This window comes from Giraffa tippelskirchi, chromosome 9, assembly GCF_054371585.1.
Source record: "Giraffa tippelskirchi isolate mGirTip1 chromosome 9, T2T-mGirTip1v1.2.pri, whole genome shotgun sequence".
Taxonomy (NCBI): domain Eukaryota; kingdom Metazoa; phylum Chordata; class Mammalia; order Artiodactyla; family Giraffidae; genus Giraffa; species Giraffa tippelskirchi.
In genome coordinates this window covers 229,239-254,086 of record NC_137283.1, presented here as the reverse complement: position 1 = coordinate 254,086, position 24,848 = coordinate 229,239, and the positions used below count along the sequence as shown (strand labels likewise).

Sequence of the window (24,848 nt, the reverse complement as noted above, 5' to 3'; positions counted from 1 at the left end):
CAGCCCCACGGCACAGGTCCCTCCCAGGGGCCCCCAGCTGGCCCCCAGCCATAGTCCCTCCTCCTTCACCAGCCTGTGCAGGGAGAGTGTGTGGTCCCCAGACAGCGGTGCCAAACCCTGTAACATCTCACCAGAGTCAAAGGATCGGAGCTTCAGCTTCAGCATCAGTCCGTCCAATGGATATTTAGGATTGATTTCCTTTAGGATTGATGAGTTTGATCTCCTTGCAGCCCAAGGGACTGAGTCTTCTCCAACACCACAGTTCAAAAGCATCAATTCTTTGGCGCTCAGCTTTCTTTATAGTCCAACTGTCACATCCATACGTGACTACTGGGAAAAGCATAGCTTTAACAATAGAGACCTTTGTCAGCAAAGTGATATCTCTGCTTTTTAATACGTTGTCTAGGTTTTTCATAGTTTTTCTTCCAAGGAGCAGTGTCTTTTAATTTCTAGATATGAGGAAATGCAAAGATTGGGATCATGAAATCAGCTCCTGAAAATATCTTAACTATCCACAGACCTGTTCCAGCAGTTTCCCTGGAGCCCAGAGCGCCTCACTCTGCACCCTGAGTTCCCGCGGGGGTGTGGAGAGTCAGCGGCCGCAGCAGCACAGGGCTCAGTCTCCAGGGAGGCAGACGGCAAACGCCCTTATTGTTGCTCATGTGCGTAGTCACTCAGTTGTGTCCGACTGTTTGTGACCCCGTGGATTGTGTCCCACGCATGGGTGGATGGATGGTGGATGGATGGTGGGATGGTGGATGGATGGATGGATAAACAGAATGGGGTCCATGCACACAGTGGAATACGACACAGCCATGAAAAGGAGTGAAGCTCTGACACAGGTTACAACGTGGCTGGACCTTGAACACACGATGCTCAGAGAGAGAAGCAGACGCAGAAGGACTCACTGTCTTAGTCTGTTTGGGCTGCCAGAGCAAAATAGAAGGCTGGGCATGTCAGCAACACAAGTGCATTTCCTACAGTCGTGGAGGCCGGAAGTCTGAGATGAAGGTGTCAGGATGGGCAGGTTCTGGTGAAAATCCGTTCCTGGTGGGGGGCGGAGTCTTCACGGTGTCCTCAGGTGGAGGAAGGGCTGAGGGGGCTCCTTGGGGGTCTGTCATAGAAACCGGGATCCTGTTCATGGGGTCTCCACTCATGACCTCATCACTTACCACCCCACCCCCACCCCCGCCGGTAACACCATCACCTAGGCGTTATGATTTCAACATGTGAATTTCAGAGGACACAAACATCCAGCCCACAATGACCACAAACTGTATGATTCCATTCACAGGAAACATGCAGGCAAACCCAGAGACAGAAAGGGGTGCCAGGCTCTGGGGAGGGACAGGCAATGGGAAGCCACTGTTCACAGGTAGGACCCCATGAACCCTGCACCTTCCGACGCTGCAGAATAAGACAGTTCTGACTCCATGTAGCAAGTTTTTTTGCCTTGCAGTCCGACTTGCTTTTGTTATTATAATCACACCTAATGGCCCCCCTCTGAGAATCCCGCCCCTCTGCCTGACTGATTAGCTACAGCGCCTTTGTTCAGAACCCTGTTCCCCTGTGGACTGCAGGAAGGAAGGAATTAGCACTTCGGCCTGCCTGAGGCTCGCCATTCCAGGATATTTGCAAGATTAATGAGGGTCTTTTTAGTTAGTTTCCTCACGTCCCCCATGTCTGATTCCTGAAAGAACCTGGCATACAGACCCCGACGAGATGTTTATTTGGAGACATTCGTTGGCCATCTTGTTGGTCATCTGCTCTAAGAATATAGCCGTGTTCCTGGTCTCAACGCCTCCTTTCCTGCGGCGAGCACAGCGGGCTTGGATTCCTGCCGGGCCACAACCGAAAGGGCCTTGACCCTCTGCCCTCAGCTGATCTTATTCTGCACCCTAATCGACTGTGTGCCAGCTGCAGAGAGAGGGAGCTTGTGGACACGCCCCTCCCAGGGCACGGGCTCACGTGGGCTGACCCCGCCCAGGCGAGGGGCCCATCTGGGCAGAGCTCAGCACACAGGGGTCATCGCAGAGCACCCTCAGCCCGTTTCCTGACCAGAGCTGACCCTGAGCCCCTCAGAGCAGGACCTGGACTGACCGACAGCTGCTCCTGGAAGGTCAGTGACCGTGGGCCCCTCAGAGCAGGACCTGGACTGCCTGACAGCCGCTCCTGGAAGGTCAGTGACCCTGGGCCTTGCTCTGTGCGTCCTCCCGACGCCAGGACTTGCAGAGGTTTCCGCTGCCCGGGGCACTGTCTCCACCCCCTCACCCCCCTTTCCCGGACTCCTGGGCTCCTCTCACCAGGAGAAGGTCTGCTCGAAACTGCCTCCCACTTGAGGGCCAGATATAATGATTAGAAAACCAGCCAGAGCTGTAGCCCCACGTCCATCCTGACCCTCAGGACTGCGCTCCTGTTCCTTGCACTTGGCCGGCACAAGGCTCATTTTCTGCCACGATGAGCCCCTGATGGGTGAGGATTGGCTGACCCGGGCGGCCAGCCCTTCCCAGGTGTGCCGGGATTGAGGTCTTTATAAACAGCCCCTTCCAGGCAGTGGGGCTTCTCTTGCGGCTCAGTGGGTAAGGATGCCCTGCCTGCAATGCAGGTAGACGCGGGTTCCATCCCTGGGTCGGGAAGATCCCCTGGAGGAGGGCATGGCAACCCACTCCAGTACTCTTGCCTGGAGAATCCCATGGACAGAGGAGCCTGGCGGGCTACGGTCCATGCAGTCGCCGAGTCTTAGCGGGCCGCAGGCAACAGAGCTTTTGGAGTTGCTGTTACAAAAAGCGGCCACTAGGCATTCTTCAGGCCTCAGATTTTTCTTTCCCCCCCTCTTTCTGTGCATTCGACTTCCCTGGTGGCTCAGAGGTTAAAGCGTCTGCCTCCAATGCGGGAGACCTGGGTTCGATCCCTGGGTCGGGAAGATCCCCTGGAGAAAGAAATGGCAAACCACTCCAGTGTTCTTGGTTGGAGAGTCCCATGGACGGAGGAGCCTGGCAGGCTACAGTCCACGGGGTCGCAAAGAGTCGGACACGACTGAGCGACTTTCCTTTCCTTTCTGTGCATTCATTGTTATTTTCTATTGGAGTAGAGTTGATTTCTGAAACTGTGTTTGTTTCAGATGTACAGGAACTTGATTCAGTGATACTCAGGCGTTTATCTCTTCTTTCTTTGGGTTCTTGTTCTATATAGGTGACAACAGTGTGTATTCCCCGTGCTCTTCAATAAGTCCCTTTTGATCATCTCTTTGATACATGCTGTTGCTGCTGCTGCTAAGTCGCTTCAGTCGTGTCCGACTCTGTGCGACCCCATAGACGGCAGCCCACCAGGCTCTGCCATCCCTGGGATTCTCCAGGCAAGAATACTGGAGTGGGTTGCCATTTCCTTCTCCAGTGCATGAAAGGGAAAAGCGAAAGTGAAGTAGCTCAGTCGTGTCTGACTCTTAGCGACCCCATGGACTGAAGCCTTCCAGGCTCCTCCATCCATGGGATTTTCCAGGCAAAAGAGTACTGGAGTGGGGTGCCATTGCCTTCTCCCTTTGATACATAGTAATGTGTATATTCCTAACATGTATGTGGGCTTCCTGGGTGGTGCTAGCAGTAAAGAGCCTGCCTGCCAACGCAGAAGATGCAAGAGATGCGGCTTCGATCCCTGGGTCAGGAAGATCCTCTGGAGGAGGGAATGACAACCCACTCCAGTTTTCTTGCCTGGAAAACCCCCATGGACAGAGGAGCCTGGTGGGCTACAGTCCATGCTGTCTCAGAGTTGGACACGACTGAGCGACTAAGCACGCCCCAATATGTATATGTTATTAGCAAACTCTTAATTTATCCCTTATCCTTAACATCTTTTTGATAATCGTAAGTTGGTTTTCTAAGTTTGTGAGTGTTTCTAACTGGCTGAGATACTTCATTTGCATTAGGTAGCTTAGATGGTAAAGTGTCTGCCTGCAATGTGGGAGACCTGGGTTCAATCCCTGGGTTGGGAAGATCCCCTGGAGAAGGACATGGCAACCCTCTCCAGTATTCCTGCCTGGAAAATCCCATGGAGCCTGGTAGGCTACAGTCCATGGGATCGCAGAGTCGGACACGACTGAGCAACTTCACTTCACTCACTGGAGTATAATTCTCAATGATATCTCATGACGTTTGTCCTTCTCTCTCTGATCTGCAGTTAGTATGAAGATCAGTCTGTCCATTCATGATGCTGTTGGTGGCATTATACCAAACTGGGCTTCTGATTGCTAAGTGTGTGCTAAGCTGCTTCAGCCCTGTCTGACTGTGACCCCATGGACTGTGGCCCACCAGGCTCCTCTGTCCATGGAATTCTCCAGGCAAGAACACTGGAGCGGGTTGCTATTTCCTCCTCCAGGGGATCTTTCCACCCCAAGGGACTTCTGATGGTCCTGTGTTTAATAGAGATGATGAGCATCTTGTCATGTGCCTTATGGGAATCTCTAAGCCTTCTTGGAAGACATATCTTCCATATGTTTCTATCTTGGGCCCTTTTATTTCTTGGGTTGCTTGTTTTGTTTTTTTGACGTTGAGCTGCAAAACTATTTCTATGTTTTGAACACAAATTCCTTGTGGGTATGTTTGATTGCAAATATATTTTCCCATTCTGAGAGTTGTCTTTTTCTTTTGTTTAGGGTTTCCTCTTCTGTGCAAATGCTTTGAGGTTAATTAGGTCCTGTTTGGTTACTTTTGATTTATGTTTCATTATTCTAAGATCTGGAGCCCAAAAGAATTTCCCGTGATGAATGTCAAAGGGTGTCCTGTGTATATTTTCCTCAAGAATGTCATAGTCTCCATCTTCCCGTTTAGATCTTGTATTTTTGTGTATGGTGTTGGGGAATATTCTAATTTCATTCTCGTTTTCATTGTTCAAGGAACCCACACACTGTTCTTCAGAGGGGCTGTCTCCAACTTATATTCCCAGCATCAGAGGAGGAGGGTTCCCTTTTCTCCACAGAGTCTACAGCACTTGATGTTTGTAAAGGGCTTGACAGTGGCCATTCTGACCCACTCGAGGTGACACCTCATGGCAGGGTTGACAGGCACTTCCCTAATATTTAGCGATGCTGACGTCATTTCATGTGATTTTTTTTTTCTTAAAGGATGTGATTTAAAGGTACCTGTTGAACTTGGCTCTGTGACCGTCTGCTAAGTTTTGAATTCTTGTTTGTTGACCCTCCCTGGGAGACTTCTGGAGGGCAGTTGTTGTTTATTTACAACCCCACGGACCTTATTGGAGGAGGAAATGGCAACCCACTCCAGTGTTCTTGCCTGGAGAATCCCAGGGATGGGGGAGCCTGGTGGGCTGCCCTCTATGGGGTCGCATAGAGTCGGACACGACTGAAGCGACTTACAGCAGCAGCAGCAGCAGCCACGGGCCTTGTGAATATTAAGTGCCTGGAAAGATTGAAGGCGGGAGAAGAAGGGGACGACAGAGGATGAGACGGTTGGATGGCATCACCGACTCGATGGACATGAGTGTGAGTAAACTCTGGGAATCGGTGATGGACAGGGAAGCCTGACGTGCTCCAGTCTATGGGGTCGCAAAGAGTCAGACACGACTGAGCGACTGAACTGAACTGAACACAGCTTTTAGAGTTGCTGTTACAAAAAATGGCCACAAGGTGTCAGCATTGCTTTTGCTTCAAACTCCACTTCTACATTTCTGTTTCTGTGCATTCCTTGTTGTTTTATTTTGGAGTGGGGTTGATTTCCGATACTGTGTTTGTTTCACGTGTACAGGAGCTTGATTCAGTGATACACCGACATTTATCAATTCTTTTTTGGGTTCGTTTTCCCCAGATAGAGGATCACAGTGTCTCCAGTAGGCTGCCCTTTGCTGTTAACAGTTTTTTCCTGATTCTCTGTTTGATGTATATTGATGTCTATTTGTTCCTTGCCAACTCTTCATTTATCCCACATCCCTAACTTTATTTTTTTTAATAATCATAAGTTGGTTTTCTAAGTTTGTGAGTCTGTTTCTACTGCGTAATAGCCTACATTTGCATTAATGTCAAGAAGATGCCTGTCAGTGATACTTTGTGATATTTGTCTCTCTCTCTCGGCCTTCCTCTACTTAGTATGGTCATTACTCTATCCATCCACGCTGTTGTCACTGGCATTATTCCGTTCTGATTCAGGGCTGGGTAGCATTGCCGTGCAGAGGTGCATCACTCTGTCTTCATTTTCCTGTTGATGTATATCCTGGTTGAATTTGTTGCAGGGGGAAGGGAAAAATGGGCTTCCCTGGTGGCTTAGCTGGTAGAGAATCTGCCTGCCAATGCAGGAGACATGGATTCAATCCCTGATTGGGGAAGATCCCCTGGAGGAGGGCATGGCAACCCACTCCAGTGTTCTTGCCTGGAGAATCCCATGGAGAGAGGAGCCTGGTGGGCTGAAGTCCATGGGGTCACAAAATGCTGGACACGACTGAAGTGACTGAGAACGCATGCCAAGGAAAAAAAGAGGAGTGAGATTTTTATTCTTTCCCTTTTTTGAGAAGAAAAGAGATAAAGCAGTGAGCAGGCGTGAACATTCTGATTTTTTCTGGGTCTGAACCCACACATGGGATTGTCAGGCCATGTGGTTTCTGGATGTTTATCTGATGAGGAACCTCCTTGCTGGTTTTGATAGTTCCTGCACCCATTTACACCCCCACCAAGAGTGTAGGAGAATTCCCTTTTGTCTCCATCCTCTGCAGCCTGTATTCTCTGTAGATGTTTTAGACGGTGGCCGTTCTGACCTGTGGGAGGGGATTTTTCAGGGGAGTTTTGATTTGCGTGGATGTAATACCTAGTGGCGAGCTGCAGTCCATGGGATTGCAAAGAGTAGGACACAACTGAGCAACGGAACTGAGTACACAGTGAGCTGGACAGACTTTCCAGGTGCTTTTCAATACTGTACAGAGTGACTACAGTTGACCTCTTGACATTGTTTTCTTGAAAGGTGGCCCTGTTTTGAATTCCTGTCTGATGATCTACCCTGGGACATGACTGGAAGGGAGGGATCATTTACAGTCCCGCAGGCCTTGTGAATATGAAGAGCCCAACAGCACTAGGTTTAAAGTTGTTCTGGAAGACGGTTCTAAGGAAACAGCGTTGCTTCCTGCCCCACTCTGGTCCTCAGGCATTGAGTCTCATGGAGAACTCTGCTCATGGATTGTCAGCTAGAGTGGAATGTGCCAGAAGAAACGCCCAAGGCTTGAGTCTCATTTCTCCTTCCCCCTTACGCAGGGTCCCCAGGACACATCCCAGTTTGTGGACACCACTCTGAACAGCAACAGAGGGACAGGAGCATGAACAAGCATACTGCCACCACGAGGGACACTCCCACCCACTGGCCGCTGAGTGCAGAGAGGGAGCCCGTTGGTGTGTGAGGTGAGCGGTGAGTTCCAGTTGGCAACCAGGGGGAGCGGCAGTATAGCTTTGTGGTTTGAATCTGCAGCAGCTTTCAATCTATTACCAGGGTTTGCTCACCTCATCACCAGCACAGGCTCAAGGGGTGGCTGTCAGAGTCCCCGTGTCCCAGGGGCCGAAGCTGAGGCACAGAGGGGATGTGTGCTGGAACACCTTCTGGTGTGGGACGCAGAGGAGTGATGTCAGGACCACGTCTGGGGCGAGCAGTGTCGACTGATCATTTTCACTCTGCAGCCTTCCCTTCCGGGCTTCTCTGGTCACTCAGCTGGTAAAGAGTCCACCTGCAATGCAGGAGACCCTGGTTCAATCCCTAGGCCGGGAAGATCCCCTGGAGAAGAGATAGGCTACCTATTCCATATTCTTGGGCTTCCCTGGTGGTTCAGATAGTAAAGACTCCACCTGCAACGCAGGAGGCCTGGGTTCAATGCCTTGGTTGGGAAGATCCCCTGGAGGAGGACATGGCGACCCATTCCAGTATTACAGTCTCAAATGTTAGAAGCAAGCTACCAAAAACAAGAATCAAACCTTTTTTGGTGGCTGCCTGTCACCCCCTCTGTCTAGAGCCCTGACGCCTTCTCTGCCTCAAGAGGGAACCTAGTCCTGGGAGAGCGCAGGGCAGGGCAGAGCATCACCACAGGTGCTTCTGTGGTCTCACTAGGGCCCCTGCCCATCCTGCGGGCTTCACCTGGAACCTGAGAGGGCAGTGGGCTGACTAAGAGCAGGCAGGGTATCCAGCTGAATAGTGCCAGGGCCAGCCTTGCCATGCTCACCACGTGACCCCCACATGGTAACTGGCACACAGCACCTTCAGGCTCCTGGGAGCAAAGTGCAGCTCTGCTGGTGGGCCTGCCCTCCTCTTCCCACTTCCTTCCGACTGTGTGATGTGATGCTGGAGGCACAGCAGCCCCTGGGCACCAGGAGGGCATGACTCATGCCAAGGAAGACATGAGACACGGAGCAGGAGACAAGCAGCTCCCTTCCGGGTGTTGTCCCTGGTCCTCTGGACAGGCGGTGGGGCCTTGTGTCTCTGGATTGTGTTACACTGAGTGACCTTAAACTACTCCTATTGATTCTTCCAAGCGTGTAGCCCAAAGCATTTTGCCTGAGGGAGTTGAGATCACACAGGTAAAACGTGTAACACAGGGCGCTCAGGACCGTGGAACTGACAGCCCTTCCTGGCAGCCCCGACCCTGAGCAGCGACGATGGCCTCACCCCCTCATGGTCCCAGGGAGAAGGGAGCTGGTTGGAGCCAGTGCTGGGGGGTCCCTGCCTACCCTGACCACTGAGCGGCCCAGGGGCTCACCCTCTCCGCCCTGCCGATCCCCTGCTCCACACTCGTCTGTAGAGTCCTTCCAGGCCACCGTGACGGGAATCTGTGGAGGGAACTCAGCAGAAAGGGCGTGAGGGCAGCTGAGACCCTCCTTCACCAAGGACGTGACATGGCAGGTACACTGAGGTATGCAGGTGGCAGGGAGGCCGTTTCAGCGGGTGGTACGTGCTGAGAAGGACACAGGGCAGGGGGTGGCAGGGGCTGACGGGCGGTGAGTCCAGAGAGGCACCTTCTTGGAGGAGGAGGGATGCTCAGATGGAACTGCATCCGGGGCTGGAGCTCCAGCAGGGCCAGCCAGTGGCTGAGGAGGGCGAGGCCGGGGCTCGGCCACAGGAGGGGTGCATCTGGCTTCTGGTAGAGTTTCTGCTCCCCAAGGGCTGGGGTTATTGTCTGTCTCCTCACGCCTGTCCCATGCCTGGAACACGACCTGGCCAGAGGCAGGTGCTAAGCAAATATCTGTCACTGAATGGACGGTCTGAGTGTGGAGATGCACAGGACAGGCGGCGTCAGGCTGCAGAGTGGGGGTTAAGTAGATTAGGAGGCAGAGACGGGAGAGAGGCATACAGGGTTTCTGAGTCCAGACTTCCAGCCCCCTTGGGCTCAGCTCCACTCAAGCCTGTCTGTTCCCCAGACACTCTGTTTTTTATGGTCAACTCCCTCTGGCCTTCACTTACCTGCATGTCCTGCCCTGCATGACTTAAAGAGCAGCTCCAAGTCTGTTCCCACCACCTGTGCCTGAAGCCTCTTTATGCTTAAGCTGGGGGCTCCCGAGCCCCTTCCCTGCCCAGGGACGGCTGCACCTCTCTGTGCCGTGGACTCTGCTCTCTGCAGTTGTCTGCCTGTTCGGGTCTCTGCCTAACCCAGGGCCGGCAGTGTTCATGGGTCGGTGTGTCCCCGCTGAATCTAGCAATCCTTCAGGCTGAGTCCTGCTGGCCTGCATCGTGACACTGCCATTTACTGGTGACACGGGGGCCACCCTAGACCACAGCTCACCACGTGTCCGCTGGTCTCAGCTGGACCTCTCAGTTGGGCCAGGAGCCAGGTGGTCTATGCTGTTTCTGCCTGTGGACATGGCTGCGATCACAAGCCTTCACCTTGGGGCTCAGCAGCTAAGCTGTCAGGATGTGTGCAGAACGCGCTGCAGACCGGCACAGGGGGGTCAGCACTGGGCCGCAGCCAGAGAGCGGAGGCAGCGCACGTGGGGGCCTGCCCTCCATTAGAACACTTTCCGGCCTCCTGGGCTCTGTTTTGTATGACCTTCAAGGAACAGGCCGCAGAAGGCAATGGCACCCCACTCCAGTACTCTTGCCTGGAAAGTCCCATGGACGGAGGAGCCTGGTAGGCTGTAGTCCATGGGGTCGTGAAGAGTCAGACACGACTGAGCGGCTTCACTTTCACTTTTCATTTTCATGCACTGGAGAAGGAAATGGAAACCCACTCCAGTATCTCGCCTGGAGAATCCCAGGGAAGGGGGAGCCTGGTGGGCTGCCGTCTATGGGGTCGCACAGAGTCGGGCACGACTGAAGCGACTTAGCAGCAGCAGCAGCAGCAGCAAGGAACAGGCTGAGCTGCTGCGCTCATCCTGGCCCACGGCTGCCCTCACAGACCTCCCCTGCATTGGGATCTGACCAATACATTCCTGGTCCCAGCACCAAGCCAGGGCGTCCCGGGGCCCCTTCAGTTAAGGGGTCAGGGGAAGCAGAGCCGCTTCGTCTTGAGCTGGAGGAGGAGTCGTGTGGGTAGAGTTCTCATTTCCTCCAGCGACACTCGTGCCTTACGGAGCCCAGGGCTCGCAGCCAGCCTGTGGGCCGCTGTGGGGCCCCGTCCCCTGTCAGCCCCTCTTCTGACTGGTTGGTCCGTGTTCTGACTGCTCGGGACTCGGTGCTCCTGGGTTGGGTATCTGTTGTAATTGGCTAGGGTCTGTTCTTTTTTTTTAAATCAGTATTTTTTTTTTTTTGAAGTACAGTTGGTTTACAATGTGTTCATTTCTGCTGCACAGCTCAGGGATACACTCATACACGTATATACATTCTTTTTAAAAAATATTCTTTTATAGTTTATCATTGGATACTGAATATTGTTCTCTGCTGTACAGCAGGGCCTTGTTGATCCACTCTACTTATAAAAGCTACATCTTCCGACCCCAGCCTCCCCCTCCCCCTCCAGCATCCCCTCCTCCTCGGAGAGCACCAGTCTGTTCTCTCTGCCCGAGTCTGTTTCTGCTTCATGTGTGTGTGCTCAGGTGCTCAGTTGTGTCTGACTCTTTGCGACCCCATGGACTGTAGCCCACCAGGCTCTTCTGTCCATGGAATTCTCCAGGCAAGAATTCACTGCTGGGTGAGTGCAGGATCGTGGGCACTCTGGTCTGCCACAGACCTCTCAGAAGCCATCCGCTGGGTGAATGTGGGCTTGTGGTCACTCTGGTGCACAGTCTCCATGGGGCTGTCGAGAGGCCCTGTGTGGCTGCCCCAGCTGGGGGCCACTTATTGCACTCTTGCTGCCCCTAAGCTAGGTCTGGAGAAGGCTAATCCCAATGAGAAGCTACTTTCAGACTTCAGCTCACATCTCAGGAACTAGTCTTTTAGCCTAAGCAGGTCACTGGGGTTTCCTGTGTTAGTGCTCACAGCTCACACCCCGTAGAGAGTGGGCCGGGTCTGGGGACACATGTCCCCTGCTGCTAAAAGTGACATTAGACTGTGCTCCCAGGGATGGACCACCAGGGGTGATAGGAGAACTTCTGCCCTACCTGCTTGGAGGCACTGTGCCCCCAGCCCCTGCCTTCTCCCCACTCAGGTATGGAATGTGGGAGAGCAGGAGGGGGAACCTGGGTCCCCAGTGACCCTCTCAGTGGATCTGGGCCTGGGTTGGGCTTGGAGGATGTGACCGAGAGTTTGCTGCACAGGACGTCACATTTAGAGGGCCTCCTGCAGTGTAGGTTTCAGGGCTACGTAGCAACTAAGTGCATGGTGGCCGAGCTGATGGCTGTGGATCCTGCAGGCTGAACGCTGAACCCTGAACCTTGGAAGATTGTCTGGAGTCACAGGACGTGTTTGCTCTCTCTGCTGAGATGATCTCAATGGGGACCCAGGTTCTCCCTCCTACTCTCTAGAAGCCTCAGACTGAAGCCACTTCTCATGGTGAGCCCTGAGGAAACTCAGGGAGGAGAAGAATAGGTGCTTTCCAGCAGCGTCAAAGCGCAGCCACTCCCCACTGTGATCCCCGGGGAAACGCTTGAAGGAGAATACCTTCCCTCTAGGAGCCATCAGGCTGCAGCCACTCCCCACAGTGAGCCCTGAGGAAACTCAGGAAGGAGAAGACAGGATACTGGTCCCAGGTGGTGAGGTGTGTATCAAAGGGGATGATTACAGTGAGATGGCTGGTGCATCTTCCCATGCACAGAAAAGTGCTAAATTCCTAAACTTTAGATGCTTCCTCCTGGTTTTGAAATCCTAAAGGATTTTTACTGAATAAAACATAATTCTCAACAGCTCGATTATAAATGTTTTTATGTCTACACATATGAAGTAGAGACTTTCCAAAGAAAAACAAAAGACAAATCTCAGCATTCGGAACACTGGCACCAGCGGTGGACACACCCCGAAAGATGCAGCTCGTGGAGCCATTAGCACAGTCATCACCCCTTTTCCATAAGATTGTGGAGTGGGCACTGAGAGTGGGGAATTGCTACAGGGAAGAACAAAATCTGACTCCATGTTGAATGTTTCAGTTTAACCTTTGCTTCCTGTTGGTTTGTTTACTACAGGGATTCTGTCCATACGTAATGGCCTGCCTCAGGAAACCCTACCCCTCTGCCTTTGTTCAGGACCTGACCACCTCTGGATGGCTACAGCAGGGAGAAAGTAACACGTCTTCTCCCGAGGCTGGCCATTCCAGGAGACATTCGCCAGATTAACGGCCTTTTCACTTTATTTCCTCACCTCCCAGCTCTGTGTTCTATAAAAGACGCTGTCATCCAGACCCTGACAAGATGGTTTCTTCGAGATATTAGTCTGCTATCTTCTCAGTCTGCCGGCTTTCCAAGTAGAGTCGTATTCCTTGCCTCAGCACCTCGCCTCTGATTTATTGGCCTGTTGTGAGGCAAGCAGAGCGAGCTTGGACTTGGTAACAATCTCACATGCCTTGCAGTCAAAAAATCAAAACATAAAATGGAAGCAATATTGTAACAAATTCAATAAAGACTCTGAAAATGGACCATCTCAAAAAGATCTGAAACCAAAAACCAAAAGGAGCTCAGTGGTGTCTGAAATATTTAAAAGGGAGTTAGTGCCCCTTTCACCCGTCCCCCCTGAAGCCACACTGGACAGTGAGGCCCGTCCATCCAGGACACCCTCTCCGGACCGAGGTGGGTGTGCTCTGCCCCCATGCCCACCTGGGTCTCAGGAGGCGGAAGAGACACAGCCTAGGGGCTCTCTTCTCTGGTCCCGGGCAGCGTCACACCAGCCACCCTGTCTCCCTGCCCGTAATAAATAAGGAGGGCTGTCGGCACCTGGGCGAGTGATGTTTGGGCACCAGGACTGCCTCGTCCTTGTGAGATTTGATGTGAAGACAACACAGAAGGAGAACCAGCCAAGAGGGATCCAGTCAGCGTAAAGCCCTCTTCACAGGGACCCCGTGAGACCCAAGCACTCACTCTGCCCACCCTGCGCCGACTTTTGGGAGCTGGCCTTTGTCATTCTCTGGGCAGGAGGTGGGAAGGACAACCCAGTCTCTCTTCCTCCTCCTGAGACCCAGGTGCGCACCGGGGGCAGCAGTGCCTCCACCTGGGGTCCGGAGAGGGTGTCCTGGATGCACAGGGCCTGACCCTTCAGTGAGGCCTGCCCTTGGCCACAGTGCACTGACCTGCGGCAGGGTCTCGGGTTCCCTGGCATCCAGCTCGCCCATCGCCAACCCCAGCTTGGTGTCTTGGGAGCCCCTCGCTGGCAGGCACCTAGGAGCTGAAAGCTGCATGCCCAGCGAGAGGGAGGAGAAGCCCGTGGGGCAGGGGCCCAGCATGGAGTGTCCAAGGCCCCTCTGCTGCCCCAGGAACACCCGGCCCCGCCTGCCGTGGCCTTGCTCCTCTTCGGTATGTGTCTTTGTGGCTGGTGTTGCCAAACACCTTCCTCTGGAAGAGAAGGCTCCATGACCGTGGAAGGGGTGGGGGTGAGGAGGCGCTGTAGCCCTAAAGGAAGCTTGAGAACTCACTTCCCTGAGCCCTGAACGTACTGCTTGTTACATCTGTACCAACCGAGGCCGAGATCCAGACAGATTCTCTGCGGAAACACTTTTCACGTCCAACAAGAGAACCAACTGGGCCAAGATCTGGGCAGGTTCTCTGTGGAAACACATTTCACGTCCAACAAGAGAGGATTTAACCCACAGCCGAACCCCGAGACGTGGGACGTGCTGTAACTGGAAACCGAAGGGAAAGAGTTTGAGAGGCTTCTTCCTGGGCGGCTCCCCTGGGGCCCCTGGAGTTACTGGACCCAGAGGGGGTGCACTCACGCTTCTCTCCCCACTGCAGGCCAGACGGTGCCCCCAACCTCACAGCCCCGCTCCCCCGCCTCCCTGAGTTCAACAGAAACCCTCGGTCACGAGGCCAAAGCGCAGTCTTCTTGGTGAGCAGAGCAGAGGCCGGTGGGAAGGTGGGTGGAGGCTGAAAGCTTTCATAGAAGAAAAAGATGCACGTGTGTTCCCGTGTGTGGTGGCCAGATGCTGCAGTAATTGATGTTTCCTACACATTGGAAAAGACCCTAATGCTGGGAAGGATTGGGGGCAGGAGGAGAAGGGGACGACAGAGGATGGGATGGCTGGATGGCATCACCGACTCGATGGACATGGGTTTGGGTAAGCTCCGGGAGTTGGTGATGGACAGGGAGGCCTGGCGTGCTGCGATTCATGGGGTCGCAAAGAGTCGGACACGACTGAGCGACTGAACTGAACTGAACACATTTATGGGTGGGTTTTAGTTTCTTTTTTTTCTTAAACAGCTGCACATTATGAGAAAATTTTTGCAGTCAACCACAAGAACATGCAAAATAAGATCTTTTTTTTTTTCTTTCGCTAAAATGTTGCAGTTTTCTATGGCGACAGATGAACAGCCTCTTACTTTTGAATATTCATTTAATCTGCTGCGCGGGTCTTAGTTGTGGCACGCAGGGTCTTCAGTTGCAGCATGTGGGATCCAGTGCCCTGACCAGGGATTGAACGCGGCCCCCCTGTGTTGGGAGCTCAGAGTCTTAGCCTCTGGACCAGCAGGGAATGCTGCACCCTTCTACTTAAAAAAGATTATTTATTTACTTTTGGCTGGGTCTTCGCTGCATGCGGGCTTCTCTCTGGTTGTAGGGAGTGGGGGCTGCGCTCTCATTTCTGTGCTGAGCTTCTCACTGTGCTGGCTGCTCTGGTTGGGAAGCACAGGCTCCAGGCACTTGGGCTGCAGTAGTTGTGCCTGGGCTTAGTTGCTCCATGGCAGGTGGGATCTTCCCAGATCACGGATTGAACCTGTGTCTCCTGCATTGGCAGGTGGATTCTTAACCACTGCACCACCAAGGAAGTCATTCCCCTCCCCTCTTCCTGCCAACATCCCACTTTAAAAAAAGGCTAAAAATAATCTGTTTAGTAAGTTTTCAGTAGTCTGAGCTCTGAGGTCAGCGTCTGTGGTGTCATTCTCCCAAAGGCTTCAGATACTGGTTGGGCTCATGAGTCTGGCGACCAGCGCGGGTCTGGTGGCTGAAGACAGGTTTGGCCTCTGGAGCTCTGCCCTCACCTACTCACCCAGGGTCCCTGAGTCCTGGCAGCCAAGCAGAGCAGCGCGCAGGCGGGGCTGGTACAGCTGTGGGGCCGCTGCAATCAGGGTGGAGCGTGCCGCGGAGGCACCTGCTGTCCTGTCCCTGTGCAGGGCAGTCACGGTGTCAGGTGAGGCCTGGCATATGTCTGGGGGACAGGATGGGACCTCGGACAGCTCACATCCCCACCCCACCCCCCGACTCAGCTTCAGATCGTGGCTTGTGGCTGTTGGCAGCTCCCTGGGCTGGGAGGGTGTGTAAAGCACCAGTCCCATTGCTCACGGTCAGCTGAGACCCCAAGCTCTGGGGTCACACACCGTCCCTTCCACCATGCAGGTCGTCTCACTTCTGTGAGGGAGGGCCTGTGCGGGGCTGCGGGTGATGGGGTACTTGGGGGTGTTGTGGGCTGGCCCAGGAGCCAGCTTTTTGAGGGGAGGGGAGAGGAGGGAGAAGCTTTGACCTGCTCAGGCTTCCAGCGGATTCCAGGCCCAGCTCCCGTGGGAGGTGCAGGTGAGAAGCCCCTGCAAGTTTCTGGGTCCCCACCGTATTTCAGTTGAAGCCCCTCTGCCTGCACCACCCCTAACTCTCCCTCCCGTGGCCCCTGCCTAAAGCCGCAGAAGATGGGGAGTCTATACGACCTCCCTTCCTGTAGGGAAACCAAGCCACAGACAAACGTGTTCCTTTAAGAAAGCATGAAAGAAATGAGAAAATACTAGTGGGTGGTTATTACTGACACGGTTCTTGTAGAGACGCTTCAGAAGCCTGGCACAGGGAGGGAACTGAGGGCCGTTGTCCCCAGTCCTGGAGTTTGCACCCTCTGCGCCCTGCCCCGCGGCCCACTCTCCCCTTAGTGTCTTCTGGTGACCGGGCGAACTTCAGCCTCCTGAACCCATCCTGGAAGGATCAGGCCAGGGCAGAGGTCATTCACAGAGGGGAGGGTGTGGTCGACTCTTTAGCATTCCATTGCCTCCACTCTGTTGGAGCTCAGTTCTGGGTCAAAGCAAGCGTGGCTTCTTGGTTTGGTCACCACATTCACTCACCCAGGGTGTGTGTGTGGGGGGGCTTTGTGCCCATCTTGTCCCCTCATGCAGCCTGCTCACCCCTGGGACCCATGCTGTGCATATCTGCTCTGCTCACAGCACACCCCGGGGTCCATCAGACTTCACTCATAAAAGGGACGTGTAAGGATGAACTATTCCATAGTTAAGAATTTCAAGGTCGTGACAGCGTTGACCAGAGCACGTGGACACAGATACGAGGCCGGTGCATAGAGAAGCCGCTGTGTGGGCTTTGAGTACCCTCCGTGTGGGGGTGGGATAGGGGCCGGACAGGGACTTCCTTCACACGCAGCTCCAGGCTCTGTTCTCGGCAGGGTGGACGACTGTCGGCACTGCCTGTCTGTGGAGGGGCTCTGGGGATGGCCAGCTCAGCAGGCACGGCAGTGGTGGGAAGGGAGGGCGCCCTACCTTAGCACCCCTGACCTCACACCCACTCATCAGGGCAGCCGAGTGCCTAAACGGCCCCTTCCTCGTCTAGCTCTGAAGACCTGGAAGGTGTGGGGGCTGAAGGACATGCAGAAAACAAAATTCTCTAAAGCAAGTATCCTTCTATTAAAAAATAAGAAAAAATTAAAGAAAAAACCACCAAGAACAGCAAAGGTGGGGCTTGCATCCTTAGCCAGCCTCTGCCAGATTCTGCCTGTGCTCATGCATCAGACCAAAATGCTGCTGCCTCCACCATGTATCACAGATGAGAACAGAGACACAGAGAGGCTGAGCATCTTGCCCCAGGTCACACAGCTGCTGAGGGGGTGCTGAGAACTGCATCCCTGTGGTCGTATCTGGAGTCCAGATGCTGTGGTGACCCTGAGGGAGCAGCAAAGACCAGATGGCCCAGGCTGAGTGAGGCACACACACATGCACACACACATGCTCGAGGCCTTCACTTTGAGACCACAGAAGTCAGAGGAAACCAGAGGGCAACCAGGAGAGGCCAAAGGAGGGTCAAATTCTATAACGAGGAGAGGCCACACTTCCCAGGAGGCCTGGGAATTCCCTTCCTTGATGTGTCTGTCTCAAGCCCTAGATTCCTCTCCCTGGACCCAGGAACCAACTGTCCAGTGCCTAACTGAGTTGGCTCCAGAATTATGCCTTCCCAGGGGTTCAGCTACCACTGGACCCCACTGCTGTCAGTAATCAGGGGAGAATGAGTTTGTAGTCTGGGCTTCAGATTTGTTTGGAGACAAAATCTGTTACAAGAGGAGTACAAAAAACCACGAAGGCAATTGGCATGAACATCTCCAGAACACTTAAGAAACCCTCTGCTGTTTATCTACCTCCTCTCCTGTCATGCAAGTGGAAGGTCTATTTAATCAATTAATTCTGTGCTTATCACACTCTTTCTTTAAAATATTTATTTATGTATTTATTTATTAAAGCGCGCTGTGTCTTAGTTGCAGCATGTGGGAGCTAGTTCCCCAATCAGGTATTGAACATGGGTCTCTGCATTGGAGTCTTGGCCACTAGACCACCTGGGAAGTCTCTCCTCATACTCTTGGGGACAGTAAAGGGTCATAGACCTCCTTTGAGTCCCCCTTAGAGCTGAGGCATGGGGTGGCTGCAGTAATCCTCCTGTGGCTAAGATGTGGTTTGTTGGTCATTACTCACTCACACTCCCTGCACACATAGGGCTTCTCCCCTGTGTGTGTCCTCTGGTGACTGATGAGATGAGACTTCCGACTGAAGCTTCGTCCACTCTCCCCGCAAACACAGGGCTTCTCCCCTGTGTGTGTCCTCTCATGTGTGATGAGACTTGACCTATCCTTGGAGACTTGCCCACACTCTCTGTACTTGACTCTCAGAATCCCTGAGACCCCTTCCCCCACGAATAATTTGCCTGTGTCCTTTGGATTCAGTTTCTGGCTTGTGCTGGGCTCTTCTGTCATTCTCTCATGCACCCCAGAACCTCCCATTTGTCCTCTGGGTAAGTAGGAAGAGGCCCTTGAAATCCTCCTCAGCCTTATGCTTTTCAGCAAAGGTTGGGGCCTTTCCATTGCCTTGCGACCCTCCGGTTTGTCACTCGGTCTGTGTGGATCGGAATATTGCTGCTGCTGATTTTGATTGCCTGGGCAGGGATCCTCTGCTTGGAGGTGGTCTCTTTCAGATGGTCTCAGGAGCGTCTGAGAGGGGTGATTGAGTTGAACGTGTTGGCTGAGGAATTTCTGACTGGAGAAGGCCAGAGAGCAGGAGGCACGTGGATGGATCTTGGGCTTTGGTTCTGCTGAAAGAGGAAGCTTTTGGTCAGGTAGCTGGTTTGCCATGGCAAGGCCTGCCCACTAATCATCTTAGGGTTGACAGCGCACGATTTGTCTCCCATCAAGTGTGTCTTTACAGTCCACTTTTCCATTCCATTCTTATTCTCTACATCCACAGAAATCCAGGAAGCTTGTGTCAAGGGCCTTTTCTACATATCACCCAGAATAGGGACCTTCCCGCAGCATCAGAGGCAGCGTCTCTCCTGATAGAGGTGAATCTGCAGGGACCTTTCCCTGCGTGTAAGTATCTGAAAAGTCATGTCACAGTGGCCACAGGTATTTTACCCTACTGAGAGATAAGACTCTTGATGACTGAGGTGGAATCTTCCTGAGCGGCTCCCTATGAGGGGAAAGGGTCTATTAAGTTAGGGGCGCCTGGCCTGGAGCTCCCTGCATATGGGAGGCAGCACAGGGGGTGGTTAGAGCAGGTGTGAGTAAAGCTGACTTTGTGGCTCCTGGTTCAAAGAGCAGCCTTTGTGCCGATCTCTGCAGGAAGTGGGTTTCAGACTGGACGAGAGCGAGTGGCCCAGGTCCCACTGACTACAGGTCTCTGGCTCTTGAATTGCTCCTCTCTGAGTTTTCCATAAATCAGAAAATAAAGGCATGTCCTTTCTCAAGGCTCACCAGTATTCATACCTCATTTATTTCATTCAGTCTTAGTCCATTTAACATGCACTAGGAAGTCCTGTTTAAAAATACATCTCCGGCCAGACTCCTCACACCCTCACTTCTGTGCATCTTCAGCCAGCCCACCCTCCCCTCATGCCTGGCAGTGAACTGACCTCTGAGGGGACTCCCCGCTGCTGTCTCTTCCCAAAAATGAACCAAAGCATCGTCACAGAACAGAGACCATGCCGCTTGCAGCTGAAAGCCGCACCATCTTTCTGTGTCACCCAGGAAGAGCCCTGGGGCCTGCACGTGGACACGGGCCCCGAGGCTTCCGTGTCCCATCCAGCCTCCTTCCTCTCCCGCTGTGCTTCCTCCTGCGACCACGGGCAAGGCCTCTCGTCCCGGCCCTGGGGCTGCGGCACTGGCTGCTTCCCTGCCTGGAATCCTTTCCCAGGGGTGTTATCTCTGCAGAGACCCTGCCCCACCATCCTGCGCCACACCCCACCCTCTGCTCAGGCTGATCCGAGGCACTTTTCCTGCGCTGTTTTCCTCAGAGCACCAGCCCCTGTCTGGCATGAAGCCCGTGCTGCCCCAGGGCAGTGGTTCTGTCTGTTTCGGTGGGTGGAGCCCTGTCTGGCGCAGAGTATGAGCTCACATGACAACAAACTGAAACAGTGACTGAATGCAAATCACTGTCCACGTGTCGCTTAGAAATGGGAGGAAATGAGGGAGAAACTGGGAGAGGGGAGAGGGCGGGTCGGTGCTGGGAAACTTGCTTTGTGCTTCTGAGCCTTTCAGCAGAAGGTGATGTGACATAGTTTTTGCGTGAAATATTGAAAATTAGAAGTAACATTTTTAATATAAAAATCTTTCCTAACAGTCGTATGAAATGAATCAAATTCTGAGGCATTTTAATGACGACTTGACTGACTTTAGACTGGATTATACTCTGCTTTGGAATCGGACCAGGGAGGCTCCCCAGGATGGGCTGGGGCGCTGGAAGAGGGGCGGCGCTCACCTCTCCCGGCCGCGAGCTCGCTCTTCCCCCCGCTGTCCCGCTTGATGCCACGGTGCTGGCCATACTCGTCCCCGTACCAGACCAGCAGCTCACAGCCCGGCCTGACCACCTGGTAGGTTTGGTAGAAGATCTGCCCGTGATACTGGAAGGGCACCAGGTTCTGCTCCTCGTCGTCCTGGGCACAGTTCACATACCTGAGGTCGAGGCCGGGAAAGGGAAAGAAACCTCAGGTGACGAGTGCCCTCCACGGTCGGGCCATGCCCAGCTCCTTGCCTTCACGTTCTGAGGCTGCTGTGCCTCCCATCGCCCCTCGTGGGGACCTTCTGTTCACACCTTCGACCAGGCCATGTGAATTCCTATTTCCATATCCTGTTTCCGGTCCTCTTCCTGGCTGGAATGCTCTTCTCTCCTTACCTAATTAGCCATTTTCCAGAGCCCAGTTCCAGACTGGTCTCCACCTGGACTGTCCATGAGGCTGGTGACCTCCAGCTCCCCTAAACTCTAAATTAAGTTCTCTTTCATTCCACAGGACTTGGTGCTCCTCGGCTAGTACACACCCCTCGGCGCTCACCCCAGCCTGCCTTCTCTTCCCGAGGCTTTTCTTCAATCTCCCCACGTGTATCCAGGGTCCTATTCACTTGCCCACCCCATCCCATGGAAACTTGGAGCGTGCTCTCACATAGCTTGAGACCCAGAACAGTAATAGTTTACTCACTTTCTGCCTGCCCTGATGAAAGGAGAGGCCCTCAGAGAATGGCCATGCTCACGGCCATCCTGCCCCCCATTCCTTCCCAGGCCTCAGGGCTCACTTCTCACTGGAACTGAGCCTCGGGAGGTTGTTGCCCACATGGACTCAAGAGCTCCTGTATTAGGTTATCCGGGCACTGTGCAGTTACTCAAAGATAGAAAAATTAAGGTTACTGTTCCTAAAATGTCTGACTAATGTCTGTCTGCAGTATGTTCTCCAAAAGACTATGGGTTGTGTGATCTGCTTCAGTAATGAAGTTCACTGTCTAAACTGAACCATAAAGTGCTTGGTAAGTGTCAATTATGTGAGTTAAAGTGTCCCTGGTATATCTAGACTCCTCAAGTTGTTTTCAAGTCCCCCAGTTTTGTTCAGCATATAGACTTGTATTTTGAGGGCACATGCTATATTTTTATTTCTTTCTTTCTAATGTCTTTTGAAATGAAAGAGCATGATATGGAAAGAAAAGAGGAAAGAAGATGTGAAAGCTATTGAGGGAGACAGCTTGAGAGGGAAAGGGGTGTGGGCTTGAGGGAAGAGAGACATCTACAAACTGCAGACTCACTGCACTCACCTCATCCAGTTGGCCAAAGACGTGTCCTTTCCATCCACATACTCATAGCAGTTTCTCCCTTTGGTGATCTGAGTGTCAGAAAGAGTTACAAGTTTTCTTCCCTCTTTTATTTATTCTTTTGGTAGGAAGAAATGGAAGAACTATTTCTCTCTGCTGTCATTGGTGCTCTTCAGCCTGCATGGATTCAACTGCTTTCATCAAGAGGCTCTTTAGTTCTTCTTTCTTTCTGCCATAAGTGTGGTGTCATCTGTATATCTGAGATTATTGATATTTCTCCCGGCAATCTTGATTCCAGCTTGTGCTTCATCCAGCCCAGTGTTTCTCGGGATGTACTCTGCATAAAAGTTAAATAAGCAGGGTGACAATAAACAGCCTTGACATATTCCCTTTCCTATTTGGAACCAGTCTGTTGTTCCATGTCCTGTTCTAATGGTTTCTTCCTGACCTGCATACAGATTTCTCAAGAGGCAGGTCAGGTGGTGTGGTATTCCCATCTCTTTCAGAATTTCCCCCAGTTTATTGTGATACACACAGTCAAAGGCTTTGGCATAGTCAATAAAGCAGAAATAGATATATTTCTAGAACTCTCTTGCTTTTTCCTTGATCCAGCGGATGTTGGCAATTTGATCTCTGGTTCCTCTGCCTTTTCTAAATCCAGCTTGAACATCTGGAAGTTCACAGTTCATGTATCGTTGAAGCCTGGCTTGGAGAATTTTGAGCATTACTTTACTAGCGTGTGAGATGAGTGCAACTGTGTGGCAGTTGGAACATTCTATGTCATTGCCTTTCTTTGGGACTGGAATGAAAACTGACCTAACAACCTAGATGTTTTCAATTGCATATGCTAAAAGAAGCATCTTTGCAGTTTCCAAGAAAAAAAAGTTTCATTTTAACCAATTTTCTCTGAAGTCCAAGGAATATCATGGCCATCCTGCATCAAAAAGTCATCTTTCCTTTATGTAGTCATAGTTTCATGCCTAAATTATAGTCCAAATAGTGCTCAAATTGACTCTGATATCAAGGGCAGATCAGGTGATAAAAAGCTTGGATTGTCCCTCTGGGAAGTGAGACCTTGGTCCCATCAGAAGAATCTGAGGGGTTAAGGGAATTTGCAGGAGTGGGGAAAGCTTGGTCCATCCTACATGTACCATAATCTTAAATAATGCTTATTTACTTTACTGAAGTAAAAAAAAAAAGATTATAAAAACAAATATAAATCACTGAAAGGTAAAGAAATTCATAATCTGTGATCAAAAGCTGCATTCTAAGAAAACTGTGTTCTCTTAACCTAGAGACTAGACTAGATTCCAGTCTGGTACCAGCTTACCAGATAACAAACAAAACATTTTGTTTACAGGTAAGCTTAGAAAAGTCTTTTCCATATATCTTGAAGTAGCAGTATTTTTGCAAAGGCATCCGTGTGAAACCATAGAAGGCATGTTTAAAACCTGATTAAATTGAAATTGACAAAGTAATATGGTCATTGCTGTGACTTGAAACACTTTAATATGATAACTAGAAGTATAACTGACAGCATTTTACCAGAACATAGCAGATTTTCATGAACGTCACATAATTTCTAGGATATCTATGTTAGTATCAACCATACAATATAACTTGGAAGATTCATCACTCCTTCTGACAACACTTCCCATGCAGTTTAACAGGCCAAATGAACACAGGTTGTTTCATATCTCTCTTTGGGAGGTCTCAGGGGCTCTCTGAAGCATCCCAAAATTAGCTAGAAGTCAATTATTTAGGAAGGTTTGTTCATAAATATCAAAAGGGTTTATAACAGTCAGGTAGGATCACATACGTCACTGTGAAACAATACTTACCCACTGAGCCAAAGTTAACAAAAGATTTCAAGGGTAAACCTAGAACAGACACTGAAGAGGTAAAGAAACCTAAAACCCATCAGCAAAGGCAGTTCAGCATCTCAGGAAAACTTGTTCTAGGCACAGAGCTCTTTTCCGGGGGCCCACCTTCCATAAAATCTCCTTATCCCTTTCTGTACCCATTCCTTTACTTCTCTCATCCTGAAACTGCCAGAAACTGTAAGTCAGAACTACCTCTTTTTCCTTCATAAAATGGGATTTCATTCCTCATACCTTCTTTAATAACAAGACATACATTTTCCTTAAGCAACCAAGAACTGACTTTTATATTGACATTCTATAGATTGGTGAACATACGTATCAGTGATACTATCTAAAAAAAAATTGCTTTCTTACAGTGAACATCTCAGGATGGCACCAGACACTATTCATGGACAGTCAAAAGCCTCTTTAGTTTCTGTGTAAGAGGAAGGTCCTGTCAAGTAGTGAATGTTTCAGAACCTTAATGTATTTGGAAATGACCTAGCTATTCAATACACCACTTAGTTTAGCACAACGATAGAAATTCAGGTAACCAAAATCTGGAGCAACTATGGTAAGTTCAGTTCAGTTCAGTTGCTCAGTCGTGTCTGACTCTGCGACCCCATGGACTGCAGGATGCCAGGCTTCCCTGTGCATCACCAGCTCCCGGGGCTGGCTCAAACTCATGTCCATCGAGTCAGTGATGCCATCCAACCATCTTATCCTCTGTCGTCCCCTTCTCCTCTGCCTTCAGTCAAGACTATTATAGATATATATTTTTAAGTATAATTATTTTTAATAGTTTATCTAAAAGCTCATATCATTTACATAGCATTTACATTTTTAGGAGTTTTTTTGTTTGATTTTTTATGAGGTACTTTCTTTGTTGACAAGCTTGTGACAGATATAACAATATAGCAATATTTAACTTATAATAAACCTAGGCACTATAAAAATTTTATGCTTAATGTTAATGACTCTTAGACATGTCTATATTAGAGTAGGGAAAAAAATAAATACTAGATATTTAATATTGACTATTTCCCAGTTCAAATGAATCTAAAATTCATTTAGGTCAATTTTTTCTTGTATTTAGAACTGTTTGATTTGAAAGGGCTTCCTTTTCTTTAGATTATTTAAATAAGAACTCACAACTTCAGCAATATTATCAAAAAACAGAAGACTCAC

General features: G+C 51.2%; 1 protein-coding gene across 1 annotated transcript; it reads right to left on the bottom strand.

Annotated features, from left to right (window-relative positions):
• Positions 1 to 13,379: 13,379 nt before the first annotated feature.
• LOC145520954 (histone-lysine N-methyltransferase PRDM9-like) lies at positions 13,380 to 23,839 on the bottom strand. Its single transcript, XM_081528490.1, has 7 exons — positions 23,819 to 23,839; positions 21,802 to 21,869; positions 20,483 to 20,676; positions 18,209 to 18,818; positions 15,528 to 15,647; positions 13,621 to 13,882; positions 13,380 to 13,541 (listed from the first exon to the last, which is right to left on the bottom strand). The coding sequence occupies exons 1-7, from the start codon at positions 23,837 to 23,839 to the stop codon at positions 13,380 to 13,382; spliced, it is 1,437 nt and encodes a 478-aa protein (XP_081384616.1).
• Between the last annotated feature and the right edge of the window lie 1,009 nt (positions 23,840 to 24,848).